Source organism: Canis aureus, chromosome Y (assembly GCF_053574225.1).
Source record: "Canis aureus isolate CA01 chromosome Y, VMU_Caureus_v.1.0, whole genome shotgun sequence".
Classification (NCBI taxonomy): Eukaryota; Metazoa; Chordata; class Mammalia; order Carnivora; family Canidae; genus Canis; species Canis aureus.
Genome location: NC_135650.1, coordinates 988,246 through 1,006,807, shown reverse-complemented (window position 1 = coordinate 1,006,807; position 18,562 = coordinate 988,246). Strand labels below are relative to the sequence as shown.

Sequence of the window (18,562 nt, the reverse complement as noted above, 5' to 3'; positions counted from 1 at the left end):
TTAGGCAACCAGGGTGGGTGCTGTGTTGCTCCCCACAAGTGGCTCCATGTTTATGCTGAGGGGCAGTGGATGGAGATGGCGCCTGCCAGTGCCTTTGTTCCTGGAGAGGTATCTTCATGAATGCTATCTCATAGGGTCATTCTCTGACAGGAGTGCATAATATCCCCACTGTGTGCCTCCATGTGTCCTTTAGGTGGCTGTTTCGATGCTGTCAGCACCTGGGTTGTTTGGCTACCTTCTCCTGAGGAACAGCTCAAAGCTTTTGGGGCTCTGTCCCAGCCAAATCCAGTTCACTTTTAAAACTCTAGGCTTATTAAAAATGACAAACAGCCACCATTTGCTTCAACGTGGATGGAACTGGAGGTTATTATGCTGAGTGAAATAAGTCAATCGGAGAAGGACAAACATTATATGTTCTCATTTATTTGGGGAATATAAATAATTCTGAAAGGGAATAGAAAGGAAGGGAGAAGAAATGGGTAGGAAATATCAGAAAGGGAGACAGAACATAAAGACTCCGAACTCTGGAAAACGAACTAGGTGTGGTGGAAGGGGAGGAGAAGAGGGGGCGGGAATGGGTGATGGGCACTGAGGGGGGCACTTGATGGGATGAGCACTGGGTGTTATCCTGTATGTTGGCAAATTGAACACCAATAAAAAATAAATTTATTAAAAAAATAAAAAATAAAAATAAAACTATAGGCTTTAAGCCCTGCTGCTTGCAAGAATCAGCCCATCTTGTTCTCCCAGCCAGTGGCTTTGGGGAAGTGCTCCCCTTGTGTGTACCCTCTGTGCTTCTGCATTTCTCACCCTTCTCCATGGCCATGGGTCCTTGCCCTCCACAGCACCTGCAATCTCTCTTCCCTCAGCCATGTCTCTGCACTTCCCATGTTCCTTAATCTGGCTTCTTCACTCCCTGTAGTTCTGGAGTTTGTTCTCTCAGTCATCAGGTTGGCTTCTGGGGCATTTAGCATGATTTATGGTTATCTGGTTCTGTTCACTGGATTAGATGAGCCTCGGGTTCTCCTACTCTGCTGCCATCTTCCTCTCTGCCACATGGAAGATTTTTGATTAATGAATCAATCTTATTCGTTACTGGTCATATTTTCTGTATCCCCCTGAGTCAGTCTTGTCAGTTGTGTGTTTCCAGGACTCATCCATTAGTTCTGGGTTATCTGATTTGCTTATACATAATTGAGTATAGTAGTCTCTTATGATCCTATTTCTGTGGTATCAGTTGAAATGTTTCCTCACTCATTTCTGACTGTTTTTGGTTGCATATTCTTTCTTTTCCCTAAGTGAGCTGAAAGTATGTATATTCAGAAGTGAATTCTTTGTTTTGTTGATCTTTTTGGTAGGATTTTCCTAGTCTCTTTTTCACTGATTTTTGTCCTCTGATCTTTGTTATTCCTCTCTTTCTGGTAATTTTGTCTAAGTTGTTCCTCTTATTCTAGTTCCTCGAACTGTAATGTTAGATTGTTTATGTTAGAAGTTTCACATATTTATGCATTTATCTCTCTAAAGTTCTCATTTAGAAAAGCCTTTGCATCCTCCCTTAGGCCTTGGTGTGTTTTCCATGTTCATTTGTTTCATAGCTTTTCTTTTCCTTTTGATTTCTTCCTGAACCATAAGTTCTTCATGAGCATATTAATAAATTCCATTTATTTATAGGCTTCTCAGTTTCCCTTTTGTTCTTGATTTCTGGTTTCATAGCACTGTAGTCAGACAAGCTGTATTTGTAGGATCGGAAACTCCTTAAATTTGGTAAGACTTGCTTTGTGTCCTGTCATCTGATCTGTCCTGCCAAATGTTGCATGGGCGCTTGAGATGATCATATTCTGCTGCTCTGGGAATGAATTTCCTATATATGTCTACTTCTAACAGACACTAATTCTCTTTTGTCTCACACCATTCCCTTCCTGATTATCTGTCTGAATATCTTTTGCATTGCTGAGTGTGGACTATTCAAGTCCCTTGCTTGCCTTTCAGATCTGTTAGTATTTGCCTAATGTATTTAGTTCCTCCAGTATTGGGTGCATATATATTTAGCATGGTTATGCCTTCTTGACAAGTTGACTATCTTATCATTATGTAATGACCTTCGTGGTCACATCTTTCAGTTTTTGGCTTAATGGGTCTATTTAGTCTGACATAAGTGTGGCTGTACCCGCTCTCTTTTGGGTTCCATTTGTATGGAATGTGTTTTCAATTCTTTCAGCTTGAGCCTCTGTTGTGCTCAAAACTGAAGAGTTGTTTGTTAGCAGCCCTTCCTTAATGCATTCATTTAGTACGTTTTCATTGGGTAATTCAGTGTAAATATATTAATTATGGATACATAATGATTTAATGATGCCATTTATTGGTTTGATGTGTTTTGTAGTTTCCTGGTGTTTGGTTTTGTTTTGTTTTGTTTTGTTTTTGGATAGTTTGGGTGAGTGTGGTGTCTGTTAGTTTTCTCTTTAACTGGTGATTTTCTGTGGTGGTATATCATCATGATCTGTTATGTGAATCTGTAAGTATTTGCTTTGCAGTTACCGTGAGACTTGCATAAAAACATGTTAGCCATAAGAGCCTATACCGACAACAGTCTATACCACACAGGATGAAAAATGCCTGGGTGGATCAGCAGAAAACCACATAGCATGTATGAAATGTGTTCTATGACATACATAAATGATGCCCCCCCTTTCTGCATTTAGTGTTACATTTGCCATATTCTGTACTGTGCATTTGTTAACAAACTATACTAGCTTTAGTTATTTTTGATAGCTTTACACTTTTACTATATTTAAGTAGGCAATGCACCTCCTACACAGTATTAGAGTTTTTCAATTTAACGATGTATTTGCCTATACCAATGTCATATATTTTTCTAAGTTATTGTTATGATCAATGTCCTTTGATTTCTGCTTGAAGAACTTTCCAATTCTTGTGAGACAGGCATAGTGATGATGAGTTCCTCTAGTTCTATATGCGAAAATGTTTCTCCTTCATTTCTCTTTTTTTATATTCTTTTATTTATGCATGAGACACAGACACACACACACAGAGCTAGAGCGAGAGAGAGTGAGAGTGAGAGAGAGAGATAGAAAGGGATAGAGACAGAGAGGCAAACGGGAGGCAGTCTCCATGCAGGGAGCCCGACATTGGACTCAATCCTGGGTCTTCATGATCCCACCCTGGGCCGAATGTGGTGCCAATCTGCTGAGCCACTGCAGCTGCCCTCTCCTTTATTTCTAATGGATAATTTCACTAGATGGAGTATTTATGCTTGGCAATATTTTTTTTTTTCAGCCCTTGGAACATATCATCCCACTTTCTCCGACTTGTAAGGTTTGTAGTGAGTAATCTGCTGGTAAATTATCCAATTGGTATCTTTGTATATTATCTCTTTTTCTCTTGATGCCTTTAGGATCTCTCTTGGTCTTTGATTCTTCAGTTTTATCGCAGAGTGTTGGAGAAGATCATTTGAACCATAGTAATGGGGTAGTGTGTATCTTCATGGCTTTGGATTTCAAATCTCTCCCCAGGTTGGGAAAGTTCTCACCCACTACTTCTTTGAAAAAAAAAACTTTCTGCTGCCTCTCTCTCTCTCTTCCCCTTTTGGATTTCTAGGGTTTGGGTATTGTGATTTTGCAGTGGTGCTTCATAGGTCTAGGAGGCTTCTTTTACTCTGTTTGTTTATACTGGGCTATTTCAAATTCCTCTCCTGTTTTACTGATTCTTTTTTCTGTTTGGTCTGTCCTGATGTTGGTGCTCACTATTGAATTCTCTATTTTGTTCACTGGGTTCTTCATCTCCAGAATTCATTTGCTTCTCTCTTTGTGATTTCTGTTTCTGTTAATGTCACATTTGCCTTATGTATTTCTGTTATTGCTGATGTCAATGAATTGTCTTCCTGTGGTGTTTCTCCAGCCTCTCAGTTTACTTAAGTAACTCATTTCAATTCTTTATTTGGCCGTATTCCCACTAGCAGTGGTTCCTTTCTCTCCATAGCCTCACCAACACTTTGTTTCATGTGTTGTTGATTCTAGCCATTTGGTCAGATAGAATGGGATACGTGTGGTAGTGCTGATTTGCATTTCCCTGATAATGAGAGATGTTGAGCATGTTTCCATGTCAGGCGTCGGTCTGTTGGCCCTTGGGATGTCTTCTTTTGAAAACTGATTCTCTAGTTCTCAGATTGTCTGCCCTTCTTTCAATGAAGTTATTAGTCTTTTTGACTAATCATTCTTTATGTAGATTCGGCACTAACCCCTTATTAGTATATCATCAGCAAAGATCTTCTTCCACTCAGTAGGCTGACTTTCTATTCTGTTTATGGTTCCCTCCTCTATGCCAAAGGTTTTTTGAATTTTGGTGTCATTTCCAACAGTTTGATTTTGCTTCTGTTTCCTTGATATGGAAAGTTGATGTGGTTTTTTTTTTTTTAAATCATACATGGATGTTTGAGATGTACTGATATTCCTCTTTCATTTTGCTTGTGTGGTGCATCACATTGATGGCTGATTAATTTGCAAACAGAAAGCCATCCCTGCATCCCCTGAAAAAGAATCCCACTGATTGTGCTGAATGACCCCCATAATATTTATAAACCTTGATGGTGTCCCATAAATCCCTTAGGTTTCGTTTACTTTTCTGACTTTTTCTGTTGCTTCTTTGACCCAAGAATGCAAATGGCTTGTCTTTGTGTTCATTTATTCTTTCTTCTGCTTGATCAAGTTTGATGGCAAACCTTTCTAGTGAATGTTTCAGTTACTGTATTATTCATATCCATGCATCTGCTTATTTCCTCCCTATACTTTCTCTTTCAGGACCTGTTCTCATTTTACACTGGCATCATTCTCGATTTTATTCTGTTGTCCACCTTCATTTTTAGCTGATTGTTCAGCTTTGGGATGGTTCTTTTGAATTCTTTGTCAGGTATTTCTTAAGCCTTTTCTTAAGGGCCATTTATTCTCTTGAGTAGGCCATGTTTTCTTGTTTGTGTGTATGTGTTCTTTGAGATCTTTTATTGGCCCTTCATTTGGCATTTGGGGGAAAAGCTGTGTTTCTCAGTTTTTTCAGACTGGCCTCATAGAGGGAAAGACCTTCACCAGTCAGCTTAAGTAGAGCATCTGACATCCTCTTGCACTTCTTGAGAGTAAGTGTTCTCTTTAGTTGTAAATGTAGTTTCCCAGTGAAAGGTACCTCTGTTCTTAAGACCCAATATATCTTTTAGTGTCCACTGTCTGTGGTACAGCAGACTCTCTGGTCTCTCTCCATTGGTCATTTTCTTGCTGTCAGTTCCAAAGCATTAGCTCTGATAAGAACTGTGTCGAACTAAAAGTCATATGTTGGAAATCTCACAGAGGAAGACATAGATGTGGCCAATATGCACATGAGAAAATGCTCTGCATCACTTGCCTTCAGGGAAATACAAATCAAAACCACAATGAGATACCACTTCACACCAGTGAGAATGGGGAAAATTAACAAGGCAGGAAACCACAAATGTTGGAGAGGATGTGGAGAAAGGGGAACCCTCCTGCACTATTGGTGGGAATGTAAACTCGTGCAGCCACTCTGGAAAACTGTGTGGAGGTTCTTCAAAGAGTTAAAAATAGACCTGCCCTACGACCCAGCAATTGAACTGCTGGGGATTTATTTACCCCAAAGATTCAGATGCAATGAAACGCCGGGACACCTGCACCCCGATGTTCCTAGCAGCAATGTCCACAATAGCCAAACTGTGGAAGGAGCCTTGGTGTCCATTGAAAGATGAATGGATAAAAAAAGATGTGGTTTATGTATACAATGGAATTTTACTCAGCCATTAGAAACGACAAATACCCACCATTTGCTTTGACGTGGATGGAGCTGGAGGGTATTATGCTGAGTGAGATAAGTCAATCAGAGAAGGACAAACATTATATGCTCTCATTCATTTGGGGAATATAAATAATAGTGAAAGGGAATAGAAGGGAAGGGAGAAGAAATGGGTAAGAAATATCAGAAAGGGAGACAGAACATGGAAGACTCCTAACTCTGGGAAACAAACCAGGGGTGGTAGAAGGGGAGGAGGGCGGGCAGTGGGGGTGAATGGGTGACGGGCACTGTGGGGGGCACTTGACGGGATAAGCACTGGGTGTTATTCTGTATGTTGGCAAATTGAACACCAATAAAAAATAAATTTATAATTAAAAAATATCAAAAAAGAAAATGAAGCCCTGAAAGGGTTAATCTGTTTCTATGATACATGGAAATTTCTTTAATGTCCCTCACAATAAATTCAATTACTTGTCAAAAAAAAAAAAAAAAAAGAACTGAGTAGAAGATACCTAGATGGATAGCAGACAAATGAAAAGACAATCAACATCACTCATTATCAGGGAATACAAATCAAAGCCACAATGAGACACCACCTCATACCTGTCAGAATGGCTAAAATTAGCCATTCACAAGAATTTAGCCATCACAAGAAATAATAGGGGTTGGCAAGGATTTGGGAACCAGGAACTCTCTTATGCTGTTGGTAGGAATGCAAACTGGTACAGGCACTCTGGAAAATACGATGAATGGTCCTCAAAAGTTATAAATAGAACTAACCTGTGACCCAGAAACTGCACTATAACCCAAAGGACACAATAATACAAATTTTAAGAGGTACATGCATTCTGATGTATTATCAACAAAAGCCAAGCTATGGAAAGAGCACAACTATGGAGATGGTCCAAAAGTGCATGGACTGTTGAGTGGATAAAGAAGTGGTATATTTACAATGGAATATTACTTAGTCATCACTTAGTCATCAAAACATGAAATCTTGCCATTTGCAACTATGTGGATGGAGCTAGAACACATTATGCTAAGTGAAATAAGTTCAGAGAAAGACAAATATCATATGATGTCCCTTAGATGTAGAACTTAGGAAACAAAACACATGAAGACGAGGGCATGGGGCAAAAGGAAAGAGGAAAACCAACAATAAGAGACTCTTAGTAATAAAGAAAAAACAGAGTTGATGGAAGGAGATTGGGTGGCAATGGGCTAGATGACTGACAGCCATTAAGGACAGCAATGATGTGAGGAGCACTGGTGTATTTAAGTGATGAATCACTGAATTCTACTCCAGAAAGCAATATTTCACTGTATGATAACTAACAAAAAATTAAATAATTTTTTAAAACTTTAAAAAAAACTATAGGGGCATGGGGCAAGATGGCGGAAGAGTAGGGTCCCCAAGTCACCTGTCCCCACCAAATTACCTAGATATCCTTCAATCATCCTGAAAACCTACGAATTCGGCAGAAAGATACAGTGAGAAGAGTTCACGCTTCTATCAAGGTAGGAAGACCTGGGGGCGGTGCGGTGGATAAAGAAACAAAAGGCATCCGAGGGGGAGGGGCCCCGCCAGGAGCTGGGCTAAGGCCTGGGTGAGTGTCCCCAGGACAGGAAAGCTCCGTCCTGGAGAAGCAGGAGCTGCACCAACCTTCCCAGGTGGAAAGGCGCTCGCAGGGAGTTAGAGCAGGATCCCAGGAGGGCGGGGATGCCCTCAGGCTCCCTGGGACACTAAAAGACACCTGCGCCCCGGAGAGAGCGCGCCACACCCGGAGGCCGAGCTCCATAAAAGGGCTGCAGCGCGCTCATGGCTGGACTCGGGAGCAGCTCGGAGAGGCTCCAGTGGAGGCTCCGCGCGGAAGGGGCTACACGACCCCTGGAGTACTCGAAGGGGACTGCGCGGCCAGGGGAGCAGCTCCGACGCGGCTGGGGCAGAGGCTCCACGCCGACGCGGGCTGCGCGGCCCCGGGAGCAGCGGGGGTGGGGGTGGGGGTTGGGGGCTCCTGCCGAGGCTTCCAGGATTGGGTCCCAGGTCCGGCTCCCTGCATGGAGCCTGCTTCTCCCTCTATCTGTGTCTCTGCCTCTCTCTATGTCGCTCATGCATAAATAAATAAAATCTTAAGAAAAAGAAAATATGGCCCATTCTATGAATACAGAAATTAACGAAAGCTACCCACAAGGGAGCAAAGACTTGGACTTACCACAATCAATACATTTTATCATATGCTAAAATGACTTTTATATTTTGGCCAAAAACATCCCAAAGGAAACAAGCTAAATCACGTCTCAATGAATGGAGAATTTCAATAAAAATATATCATAAGAACAAGCAAAAACCCAAAGCTGAAAATATAACAGCTGAAGTTAAAATCAGCAAACATGAAATTAAGACCAATTAGAATTATCTGAGGAGGAGTCTGGGGAAATAGGAAAAGCAATAAAGCCTAGGCTATGATAAAGCCTAGCATAATCAAAAGAGTATAATTTTGGAATAAGGACAGGCATACAGCTAAAAAACCAGAAATACACTATAAATACACACATACATCCATAATTCCACTGGTACTTGGCAAGGATACTAATACCACTCAACAAGAAGAGAATAATCGGTTAAATGAATTGATACCACATGTAAGCAAAGTTGGAACTTTTTCTAACAGTATATATGAATGGAACCCAGATCTAAACAGCATGTGCAATGGAAGAAGGACAGGCAAAGAGGGTGGAAAGTAGAAGAGGAGGAAGAGAATCCTCAACAGATTCTGCCCTGAGCCAGAGCCCAATGCAGGGATCAGTCTTAGAACGTTGAGATTATGACTGAGCTGAAACCAACTGCATATTTTTAAATGGGAAATTTTGTTATGTTAAATTTAATGTCTATTAAGTACTTCATTTTTTATTAAGGTGATATTATTAATATAAGTACTTAATAGACATTTCTCAAAAAAATCAAATATACAAATATCCCAAGCCTATACAAACATATTGAACATCATTAGTCATTTGCGAAATGTAAATCAAACTTCAGTGTGAACTACTTAAAATCCACTCTGATGACTATTATCAAAAGAACTAAAAAAAAAGTGTTGAAAAGGGTGTGGAGAAATTAAAACCTTCATATATATGGACAATACCATGTAAAGTGGTACATCTACTGAGGAACAAATGTTGCGGCTTCTAAACAAGTTAAACATGGAATTATCACATGATTTCTCAATTCTCCTTTAGGTATACACAAATGAATTGAGAACCCCACTCAAACAAGTACACGTACATTTGTGTTCATAAAAGCACTATTTACAACAATCAAAAATGGGATCATAGCTCTACCAAGAGATGAGTGAGTAAATAAATTCTGGCACATCCATATTATGAATTATTATTCAGTGTAATAAAGTATGATGTATAGGTACATGCCACAACATAGCTGGATCTTAAAAACATAATGCCAACTGAAAGAAAACTGACATGAGAGACATACTATTTAACTGCATTTATATGAAATATCCTGAACAAGATAATCCTTAAAAATGAAATTAAAAAATTGAAACCAAATCAGTGTTGGCCACAGGTGGGGAATAAAAATTGAAATGTAACTGTTTAATTTCCATCTGGGTGATAAAAATTAAATTTAGTAAGATACTGCTTATCCAATACAACATTATAAATACACTATATACCAGTAAAAATGTTAGTATCCAGAATCTATAAACAACTGCACAAAATCAACACCTCAAATATAAACAATCCAGTTAAGTAAGAAACAGATAGAAGAAGACATTTATCCAAGAAAGAAACACAAATGGCCAACAGACACATGGAAAGATTCTAAACGTCACTCCAGCATCAGGGAATACAAATCAAAAACACAATGGTAAGGATGGCTAAAACGAACAACACGGGAAACCACAGGTCCTGAGATAGGTGTGGAGAAAGGGGAACCCTCTTACACTGCTGGTGGGAATGCAAACTGCTGCAAACAGTATGGAGGTTTCTCAAGAAGTTAAAAAGAGAGCTACCATATGACCTAGCAACTGCACTCTTAAGCATTTATCCAAAGAATACAAAAATGCTGATTTGAAAAGGCACACATGCACCCCAATCTTTACAGCAGCATTATCAACACTACCCAAACTACAGAGAGAACCCAAATGGACGCCAACAGATGAAAAGACAAAGAAGAAGCGAAGTATACCTGTAATGGAATATTATTCCTATCAAAAAGAATGAAATCTTGCCATTTGCAATCATGTGGATGGAACTAAAGAGTATTATACAAAGTGAAACAGGTTAGAGAAAAACAAATTCCATTTATTTCACTTATGTGGAATTTAAGAAACAAAACTGGTCAATACTGGGGAAGGGAAGAGGAAATAAGATAAAAATAGAGAGGAAGACAAATCACGAGAGACTCCTAACTCTGGGAAACAAACTGAGGGTTGCTGGAGGGGAGAGAGGTGGGACGATAAGGGAACTGGGTAATGGGCATTAAGGAGGGCATGTGATGGAAGGAACACTATATATAAGTGATGAATCACTAAATTTTACTTCTTCTGAAACGAGAAAAAGTTAATTTTTTGTTATGTAAATTTCACTTTCAAAAATCTCTTCTCATAAACAGTAGAAAGACAATCCAGAGAATGGTAAAAAAAAAAAAAATACTTGCAAACAATATATCTTAAAGTCTAGCATCCAGAATATATCAAGAGCTCATACAATTTAACAAAATGACAAATACAGTTTAATAAAAGGCAGACTTGAAAAACACATTTTCAAACAATCTTCAAAGGACACACACAAGAAGACAAGCTCATGAGAAGACAGATGTTTCATGTCACTGTCATTCAGAAAATGCAAATCACAATGAGTACCACTTCACGTCTGCTAGGATGTCTACAGTGAAAAAATGTAAAATAACAAGTGTTGGGGACGATGTGGAAAAACTGGATCCTGTACATTCCCTCACAGAGAATGTACAGGAAAGTACTATGGGACAGCCACTGTGAAAAACAATTAGACCATACTTCAAAAACTTAAGTATAGAACTGTGTCATGATTTAGCACTTCCATTTCACCATATAAAACCAAAATAATTGAAAGCCAGCAGTCAAAGAAAATTTTACACGCAAATGCTCACAGAAGACTTATTCACAACAACCCACAATTCAAATGTTCATTACTCGTAAAAAAGATGTGGTGTATCACATAATGAAATGTTATTTACCTATCTATAAGAGGAATGAAGTAGTATAACATGATACAATATAAACAAACCTTGAAAATATATACTGTGTGAAAAAAGGTAGTTCCAAAAGCTTGCCTGTTGCATAATTCCCACTATTCAAAATACCAAGATTAGGTAACTCTCTACATATAGAAAAGAAATTGAGAAGACGGGTGAGGTGGGAATGGAGACTGAATCCTTAATGGGCATGGGCTTCCCCTCTGGGGAATGAAAAAAGTCCTTGAACTAGGGTAGTGCTAGTAATGGCACAACACAGTGAATGTACTTGATGTCACTGAAACGTAAACCTAAAATGATAATATCTTATGTTTGTTTCACTGTAATAAAAAATGGATAAAAGAATATGTATACTACAAGAACTTCACATTCAAGAGAGTAAGTACAAATACTTAAGTGTACAAGACTTACTGAGAATAAGTAATATCCTATTTATAAAATATACACATATATCTCTAAAAGGATAATTTTCTGACTGTACATATAATATACAGAAGGCATATATGAGTGTAAAACTATTCCACGTGTCCAAAGGAGGAGCTAGAGAAAAAAGAGTGACTGCTTCAAAATTACTTAGGTGCTCTCTATTAGATACTGTTTCAAATCATTTATCTCAATCATACATCATCTTATACCTAACAAAATTACACTGTGCTCTAAATACTACAGTGTTATTATTAGCACTTTAAAATATGAGAAAACTGAGGCCTGAAAGAATAGAATCTCCTGCCAAATGCTTTTATCAGGACTATCAGCTGATAGTGTGGATTAAAGTATTCATATAAAAGAACTGAGGTTCAGCATTTCAAATTGTGCACATAGGAGAATTTAAAAAATGAGATCAAGGTATACAACTACCTATAAAACAGATGATTTGAGTAAAAAGGAAAACTAACCAAAAAATGCTAACAGCTTGTAATTTGTAAGAGTCCAGAAAACACAAAGAATGAAGCTAGGATCGTAACAAAAAGAAGGAAATGAATAGTGATTATGTTGTTATAAAAGAGTAAATCAAGTTAAAAAAATTAGTCTGAATAACAGCTCCAAAATTCTACTGTATTCCTTTGAGAAATATTTTTTTGGGGGGGGGGGGCTAATGTAAAGTTGTATGGAGAAAAAAGGTAAATATGCTACATAAAACAAAGAAAGAACTACTGGTATTCAACAATGTAGTTATCTTTCTAATATCTATTTATGGGGTAAACTACTTACAAGGTCCTGGATAGTCTTGACGTTCATTCGTCATTGGATGCATTTTTCTCCAATTTTAATAAAAAGCCATTCTAGATTATTTTTAAAGCAAGAGAAACTTACACAAAATCTTGCTAAATTAAACTGAATTAAAATAACCAAAGAATAAGAATATACATAAAGCAGAGTGTACACAGCATAACTGCAGCTAAATAAATCTACCAATTATAAATTCAGAAACTGAACTTCATGATTGCAATCTTCGATGGATTCTCTGATTATAATGCATAATGATAAAATAGATGCAAGCAAATATAATACAATTACTAATATATGTCCTGTCTCCATTACTAGTAATGAGTATTTATATATCCCAAAATAACACACACCTGATAGAGTTCTTCCAAGCTGTACTGAACACAGGTATTGTTCTGGATAGCCTGCACAGCTTCTTTTAGTTTTTGCCATGCCTCTTCAGTGTAGTTTTCCAGTATCAAGGGTTTATCTAATAAATAAACAAAAGATTATGAATCAAATGTTTAGGAGACAATGGCCAAATACTAACGGTGTCCAAATGATGAAATGTAACATCATCATACACTTAAAACAAATTTATTTTAAACAGGTGTGTGGAGACCACTGAGCAGGTAAAAATGTGTCTCTCCAATAAATAACACTAGGACAACGAGATATCTACATTTAAAAAAATGAAGACAGACTGCTACCTAACATATTCAAAACATAATTCAAAATCAAAGGCCTGACTATAGATATGAAAGAAAAATCTATCAAAATTTTGGTACAAAATATAGGGATAAATATTCATAATCCTGGATCTTGCAATAGATTCATTCTTGACACCACAGTATAAGCAACAAAAGAAAATTTCTTGGAGCTCATTACTCTAAAATGTAAAAATTTTTGTGCACCAAATGAAAAACCAAGAAAGCAAAAATACAACCCTGAGGATATGAGAAAATATTTGCTAACCATACAACCGATAAGTATCAAGCACCTAGAATAAAAACTCTTGCAATTCAACTACAAAAAAAGATAAATGCAATTAATAACTAGGCAAAGAATGTGAAGAGACATTTTCAAGAATTTATACAAATGGCCAAGTAGCGTATGAAAACTCAGTCAATATAAGTAAACAGATAAATGTAGGTAAAATTATGATAAACCACTTTACACCTACTAGGAAGCATACGACAAGTTTTTGAGAGAAGGTAGATATATCGGAGCACTTGTACATTTCTGGTGGGAATATAAAATTGTGGGAAACCTTAGCAGTTTTTCAATTAGTTAAACACAAAATTACCATGTAACCTCACAATTCCCTTCTTGCTATACAGCCAGAGAATTAAAACCAGGCATTCATACAAATATTAGACATAAATGTTCATAGCAGCATGAATGTCCATACAATGGAGTTTTATTTAGCCCATAAAAATGAAGCTATCACACATGCCACACAACATGAATGAACTCCAAAAGCACTATACTATGTGAAAGAAGCCAGACAGAAGAGGACACTTACAGAATGATTTCATTTATATGAAACATCCGGAATATGTAATTCCATAGAGACAGAAAGCAAACTGCTGACCATCTGGTAGAGAGGAGATAGGAAAGCAAAAGGAAGGGGCAGGGAAACGATAATGTTTATGCTTATGGGGCTTCAGTTTGAGGTGATTACAAAGGACTAAATGAGAATGATTAAAATTACTTAGTTCAGAATCCGGGATGTCTGGTTGACTCAGTCAGTTAAACATCCGACTCCTGGTTTTAGTTCAGGTCATGATCTCAGGGTCCTGGGATTGAGCCCCACTCAAGCATGCTGAGAATCCAGTCTGCTTCTCTCTCGCTCTCTGCCCCTCCCCTTACTCACTCTTTCATTCATTCTCTTGGTATCTCCCTTCCCCTACCTCAAATAAATAAAATATTTAAAAGAATGTCTCAGGTTTAGACTCAGGTGGTAGTTACATAATATTGTCATTTACTAAACCCACAAGTGTCCATTTTAAAGCAGTTAAAGTCTAATTTTGTGTAAAGTGAATTTCACCTCAGTAAAAATACAAGCGCAGAACTAATAAAAGAGAGTCTACACACTCAGCATGGAGCCCAATGAAGGCCTGAACTGAAGACCCTGAGACCAAGACTTGAGATGACATCAAAAGTCAGTCATCCATCTGACTGAGCCACCCGAGTGCCTCAGGTTTTGTTTTGTTTTGTTTTGCTTTGTTTTTAATCATCACATTCACTCTCAAGAAATTTACTATTATACAAAATTTCCCCTGAAAGAATGAGTTATTTTAAAAGCCTAAAAACCATTATTAATTATATCATGAGAAAAGAAGAGGAAGTGTTGCTTCAAATCTACAAGTTCATATAAAAAAAGTCAGCAAAAAAATCAAAAGTCCGTATGATGATACTCAAAACAGTAGAGTACTATTTCAATCTTCCAACTCAATGCACTAGAGTATTTTCTAAATTTGTTTTTAGTGTTAAAAATGTGAAACAGAAAGGCATATTTTTTAAATCCTTCATGTAGGAATGTGAAATTAGTCAAAATTATTTAAATAACTTTAAGAGATATTTAATACAGCTAAACCTTAACTATGAAAACAAAAGCAGATCAAATTACTAATATCGACTAATACCGACTAAAAAACGAAAACAAAACAAAAAAAAAACGAAAACAAGAGGTATAGACCAAGGCATTTCAGTTGCTGAAATTTATCCTACAAATATTGAAATATACCAAAAGATATTGGAAGTCCTAATTTTCATTCATTCAACGACGCATGAATATAATATGAATTCATGTTATTTGAAATATTCCTAAAGATTGCTTTTTTACAGTTGCAACAATTGAAAGTCAAACTTCTGCGTAATACACCTAGTAGCATGCACTAGGTTCTAGACAGATAAAACAGAAAAACCACTAGGGGGCAAAATATTAAAAACATTTTTGAAAAGTTCTACAGAATGTGGGGTGTTCTACAGAAATTCTGTAATATTTGAGATTTTCCCTACAATCAAGAGTTGTACTTTGTAAGCAGACAAGAAGTGAATATGAGAATTTCTAAACAAACAAAATTCCTCACAGTTAAAGATAGTAACAAGGCTGGAATACATCCTTTAAACTGTATAAACAATGAGAAACCTAATGGGATATCAAAAATGTTGGTTTTTAAAATACAAATGTGGGGATCCCTGGGTGGCTCAGCACTTTGGTGCCTGCCTTTGGCCCAGGGCATGATCCTGGAGTCCCGGGATCAAGTCCCGTGTCGGGCTCCTGGCATGTAGCCTGCTTCTCCCTCCTCCTGTGTCTCTGCCTCTCTCTCTCTCTCTCTCTCTCGCTCTCTCTCTCTAACTCTCTCTCATAAATAAATAAATAAATAAATAAATCCTTAAAAAATAAATAAAATAAAAAAATACAAATGTAAGGATTTACTTTTAAAAACCTTACGTGAAAAAACTTGATTCAGTAATTGTTGAGTCTCTAATTTTTATATTAATATTTCCTCAAAAATTTTATTTTTTTATTTTTATTCTTTTTAAAGATTTTATTTATTCATTCATGAGAGAGAGAGAAAGAGAGAGAGAGGCAGAGACGAAGGCAGAAGGAGAAGTAGGCTCCATGCAGGGTGCCCGACATGGGACTCCATCCTGGGTCTCCAGGATCCCATCCTGGGCTGAAGGCGGTGCCAAACGGCCTAGCCACCGGGGCTGCCCTTCTCAAAAACTTTTAAATGCATAAAATCCATTTATTCTTACTACTAGATCTTATTTATGATTTTATTATTCACATCCAAGTGTATTATTTTTACCACATATTTTATGTCAGCAAATAATTAAATTGTTGCTTTTTTGACTATCTGTGTAAGACCACTTTTCACTATAACACAGATCTAGTCACTAAAAAGATGGGAAACTAATCTACAAAGGTTTGGAAGTCTAGAATGTATTTCAAAATCTAAGAGAGAACTGAAAATGTATTTTAGAGGGAAACAAAAAAGTGAAGCACGGAGCAAATTTCCAAAGGTCACGGGTTACTGCATGATTATATCGTGGCTGGGAAAGCAATGTTCCTAAATCTTCTAAAATTTACCTGTGCCGCAAAAAATATAACTTTATCTCTCAGAATTCAAAAATCAAAAAGCAGCAATAGGAAATGTGGAGCTAAAACTGAAATCTTTATAAAATGATCATTATGTTACCTTTAAAGTTTCTGATTACTAATTTCTTGACAGAGCCTGTGCCAAGCTTGACACTGGCAAAACCAGACAGAGTTGTGGAGGCTTCAGTCAAGTCATCTGTGTGATGGTCTGCAGCCACAGAGGGAACTATCAAGTTTCTGTTTTCAAGTTGTTCTTGTTCCCGAGAGGTAGTAGCAGATGATGAGGATGAGTCTTCCTCAGCCATGTTCACATTAAGTCCTGTAAAAAATAAATAAATAAAAATTCCAGTTTATAATTTTGTCTGCTGGATTTAAGAAGTCTGACTTAAGGAAGGAAATTTAGGAACAGGAGGAGATAACAGCAACTTGGATGCTCAGTTAAGTATCTGCCTTTGGCTCTGGTTGTTACCCCAGGGTCTCAGTGTGAAAAAATGAATAACCATCAAAACAAGAGAGAAAAATAATCAAGAGCAAAGTCAAAAAAAAAAAGAAAAAAAGGAAGAAGAAGAAGAAAACTGAAACAAGAAGTGGTAATGTAGTAGTAAATGAGAAAATAATCCTGAATATTTTTTAGAGTAACGTGTAGAGGGCATATATGCCAAGGAAAGAACAAAGATCAGAGAACAAGAGAAAACGGGAAGTAAAAAGGTAAAAACAAATAAATACATAAAAAATAAATACATAAATAAAAGAAACTCCAGACAGAAAATGGAAACAGACTCAGAAAGAAAGAAAAGTGCAAGGCACCCATAAATGTAAATTTCAGAACCTGTTGCAACAAAGAGCTACCCTGAGAGGAAAAGAGACAAAGACAAACCATAGGAATGGCTAAAAAATATTAAACAGACAAGAAGAAATGAAGTATAGAAAGTCAGGAAAGGCAGAGCACAAGATTTTTATTTATTGTGTACCATTCAGGTGTTTGGAACACATGAGATATAGGGGTACACAAAAGACACAACGCTCTGGACTCTCATGAAATATTCATCATAAAGGTGCAGAAAATATGGCAAGTCTGAGAGATAAGATGGAAAATGAGAAAATAGTAAAAACTGATGCATGGGCAGAAAGTTGCATCTAGTAAGGGTTTAAAGGCGGGAAACCAGTAGAAGCAGTAAGAAAGGGGGTTGTACAATATGGTGGGGAAAAACCAAAGAGAAAAAAGAATCAGGCAAAGAATATTTACTCACATAATGAGAAAGGCATAAAGAAACTATGATAGAAATGAATATATGGATAAACACGAGAGAAATTCAGGGGAAGAGAGGGAAGCAATGGTGGACGCTCACAAACGTGCAATGTACGAGAAGCTCAACAAGACATTTTTAAAAGCAGGCATGAAGAAATAAAGACATTAACACAAAGAAAATGAAAAGACAAAAGACTCAGAGAATGAAATGCAGGCTATATTTCTGAGGGATAAAAATATGAAAAGTCAAAAAAACAAATAAAATAGTACTTGTGTCATGAAGATACAGAGACACAAGGTAAACATTCTATATTTGTAGAACTCTTTTCCCTAACATAGAAGTAGGGAAAGAATAGAAGTAGGGAAAAACAAAGTACTTCAAGAACTGGAGAGGACACGTATGTGAACAAACTAAATGACATCAACAGAAAGAAACCAGTGATGATTACCACATAAAAGCATTAAAATAAAAAACAGGACATCGAAAAATGGAAACAGATGAACATAAAAAAAAAAAAAAATGGGTACATAAAAAGTCAGAGATTTAAAACTGGATTAAAAAGAAAACGAAAATGGGGATCCCTGGGTGGCGCAGCGGTTTGGCGCCTGCCTTTGGCCCAGGGCGCGATCCTGGAGACCCGGGATCGAGTCCCACGTCGGGCTCCCGGTGCATGGAGCCTGCTTCTCCCTCTGCCTGTGTCTCTGCCTCTCTCTCTCTCTGTGTGACTATCATAAAAATAAATAAATGAATAAATAAATAAATAAATAAAAACCAAAATGTACAAATAAAAGTCAAAAGTAACAACTTGTGTAAATATGAGAGAAACCACACCAAACTGTGGAAACCTAAGAAATACAAAGTGAAATACCCGTATAAACTGCACTAAAGGCACAGCATGGACGGGCAAACTAAGAGTCGAAGACACACTCAAAT

The 18,562-nt window shown here is 37.3% G+C and overlaps 1 protein-coding gene across 5 annotated transcripts in view; it reads right to left on the bottom strand.

The window, feature by feature from the left end:
• Positions 1 to 18,562, bottom strand: part of LOC144309386 (cullin-4B-like) — a 107,375-nt gene that overhangs the window by 88,414 nt on the left and 399 nt on the right. For all 5 annotated transcript variants that reach the window (XM_077890460.1, XM_077890458.1, XM_077890461.1 and 2 more), the window contains exons 2-3: positions 16,480 to 16,698; positions 12,643 to 12,758 (exon numbers count right to left, since the gene is read on the bottom strand). In XM_077890460.1, coding sequence (XP_077746586.1) covers positions 12,643 to 12,758; positions 16,480 to 16,684 — 321 coding nt within the window. In that variant the 5' untranslated portion in view covers positions 16,685 to 16,698. The remainder of the gene's footprint in view (positions 1 to 12,642; positions 12,759 to 16,479; positions 16,699 to 18,562) is intronic.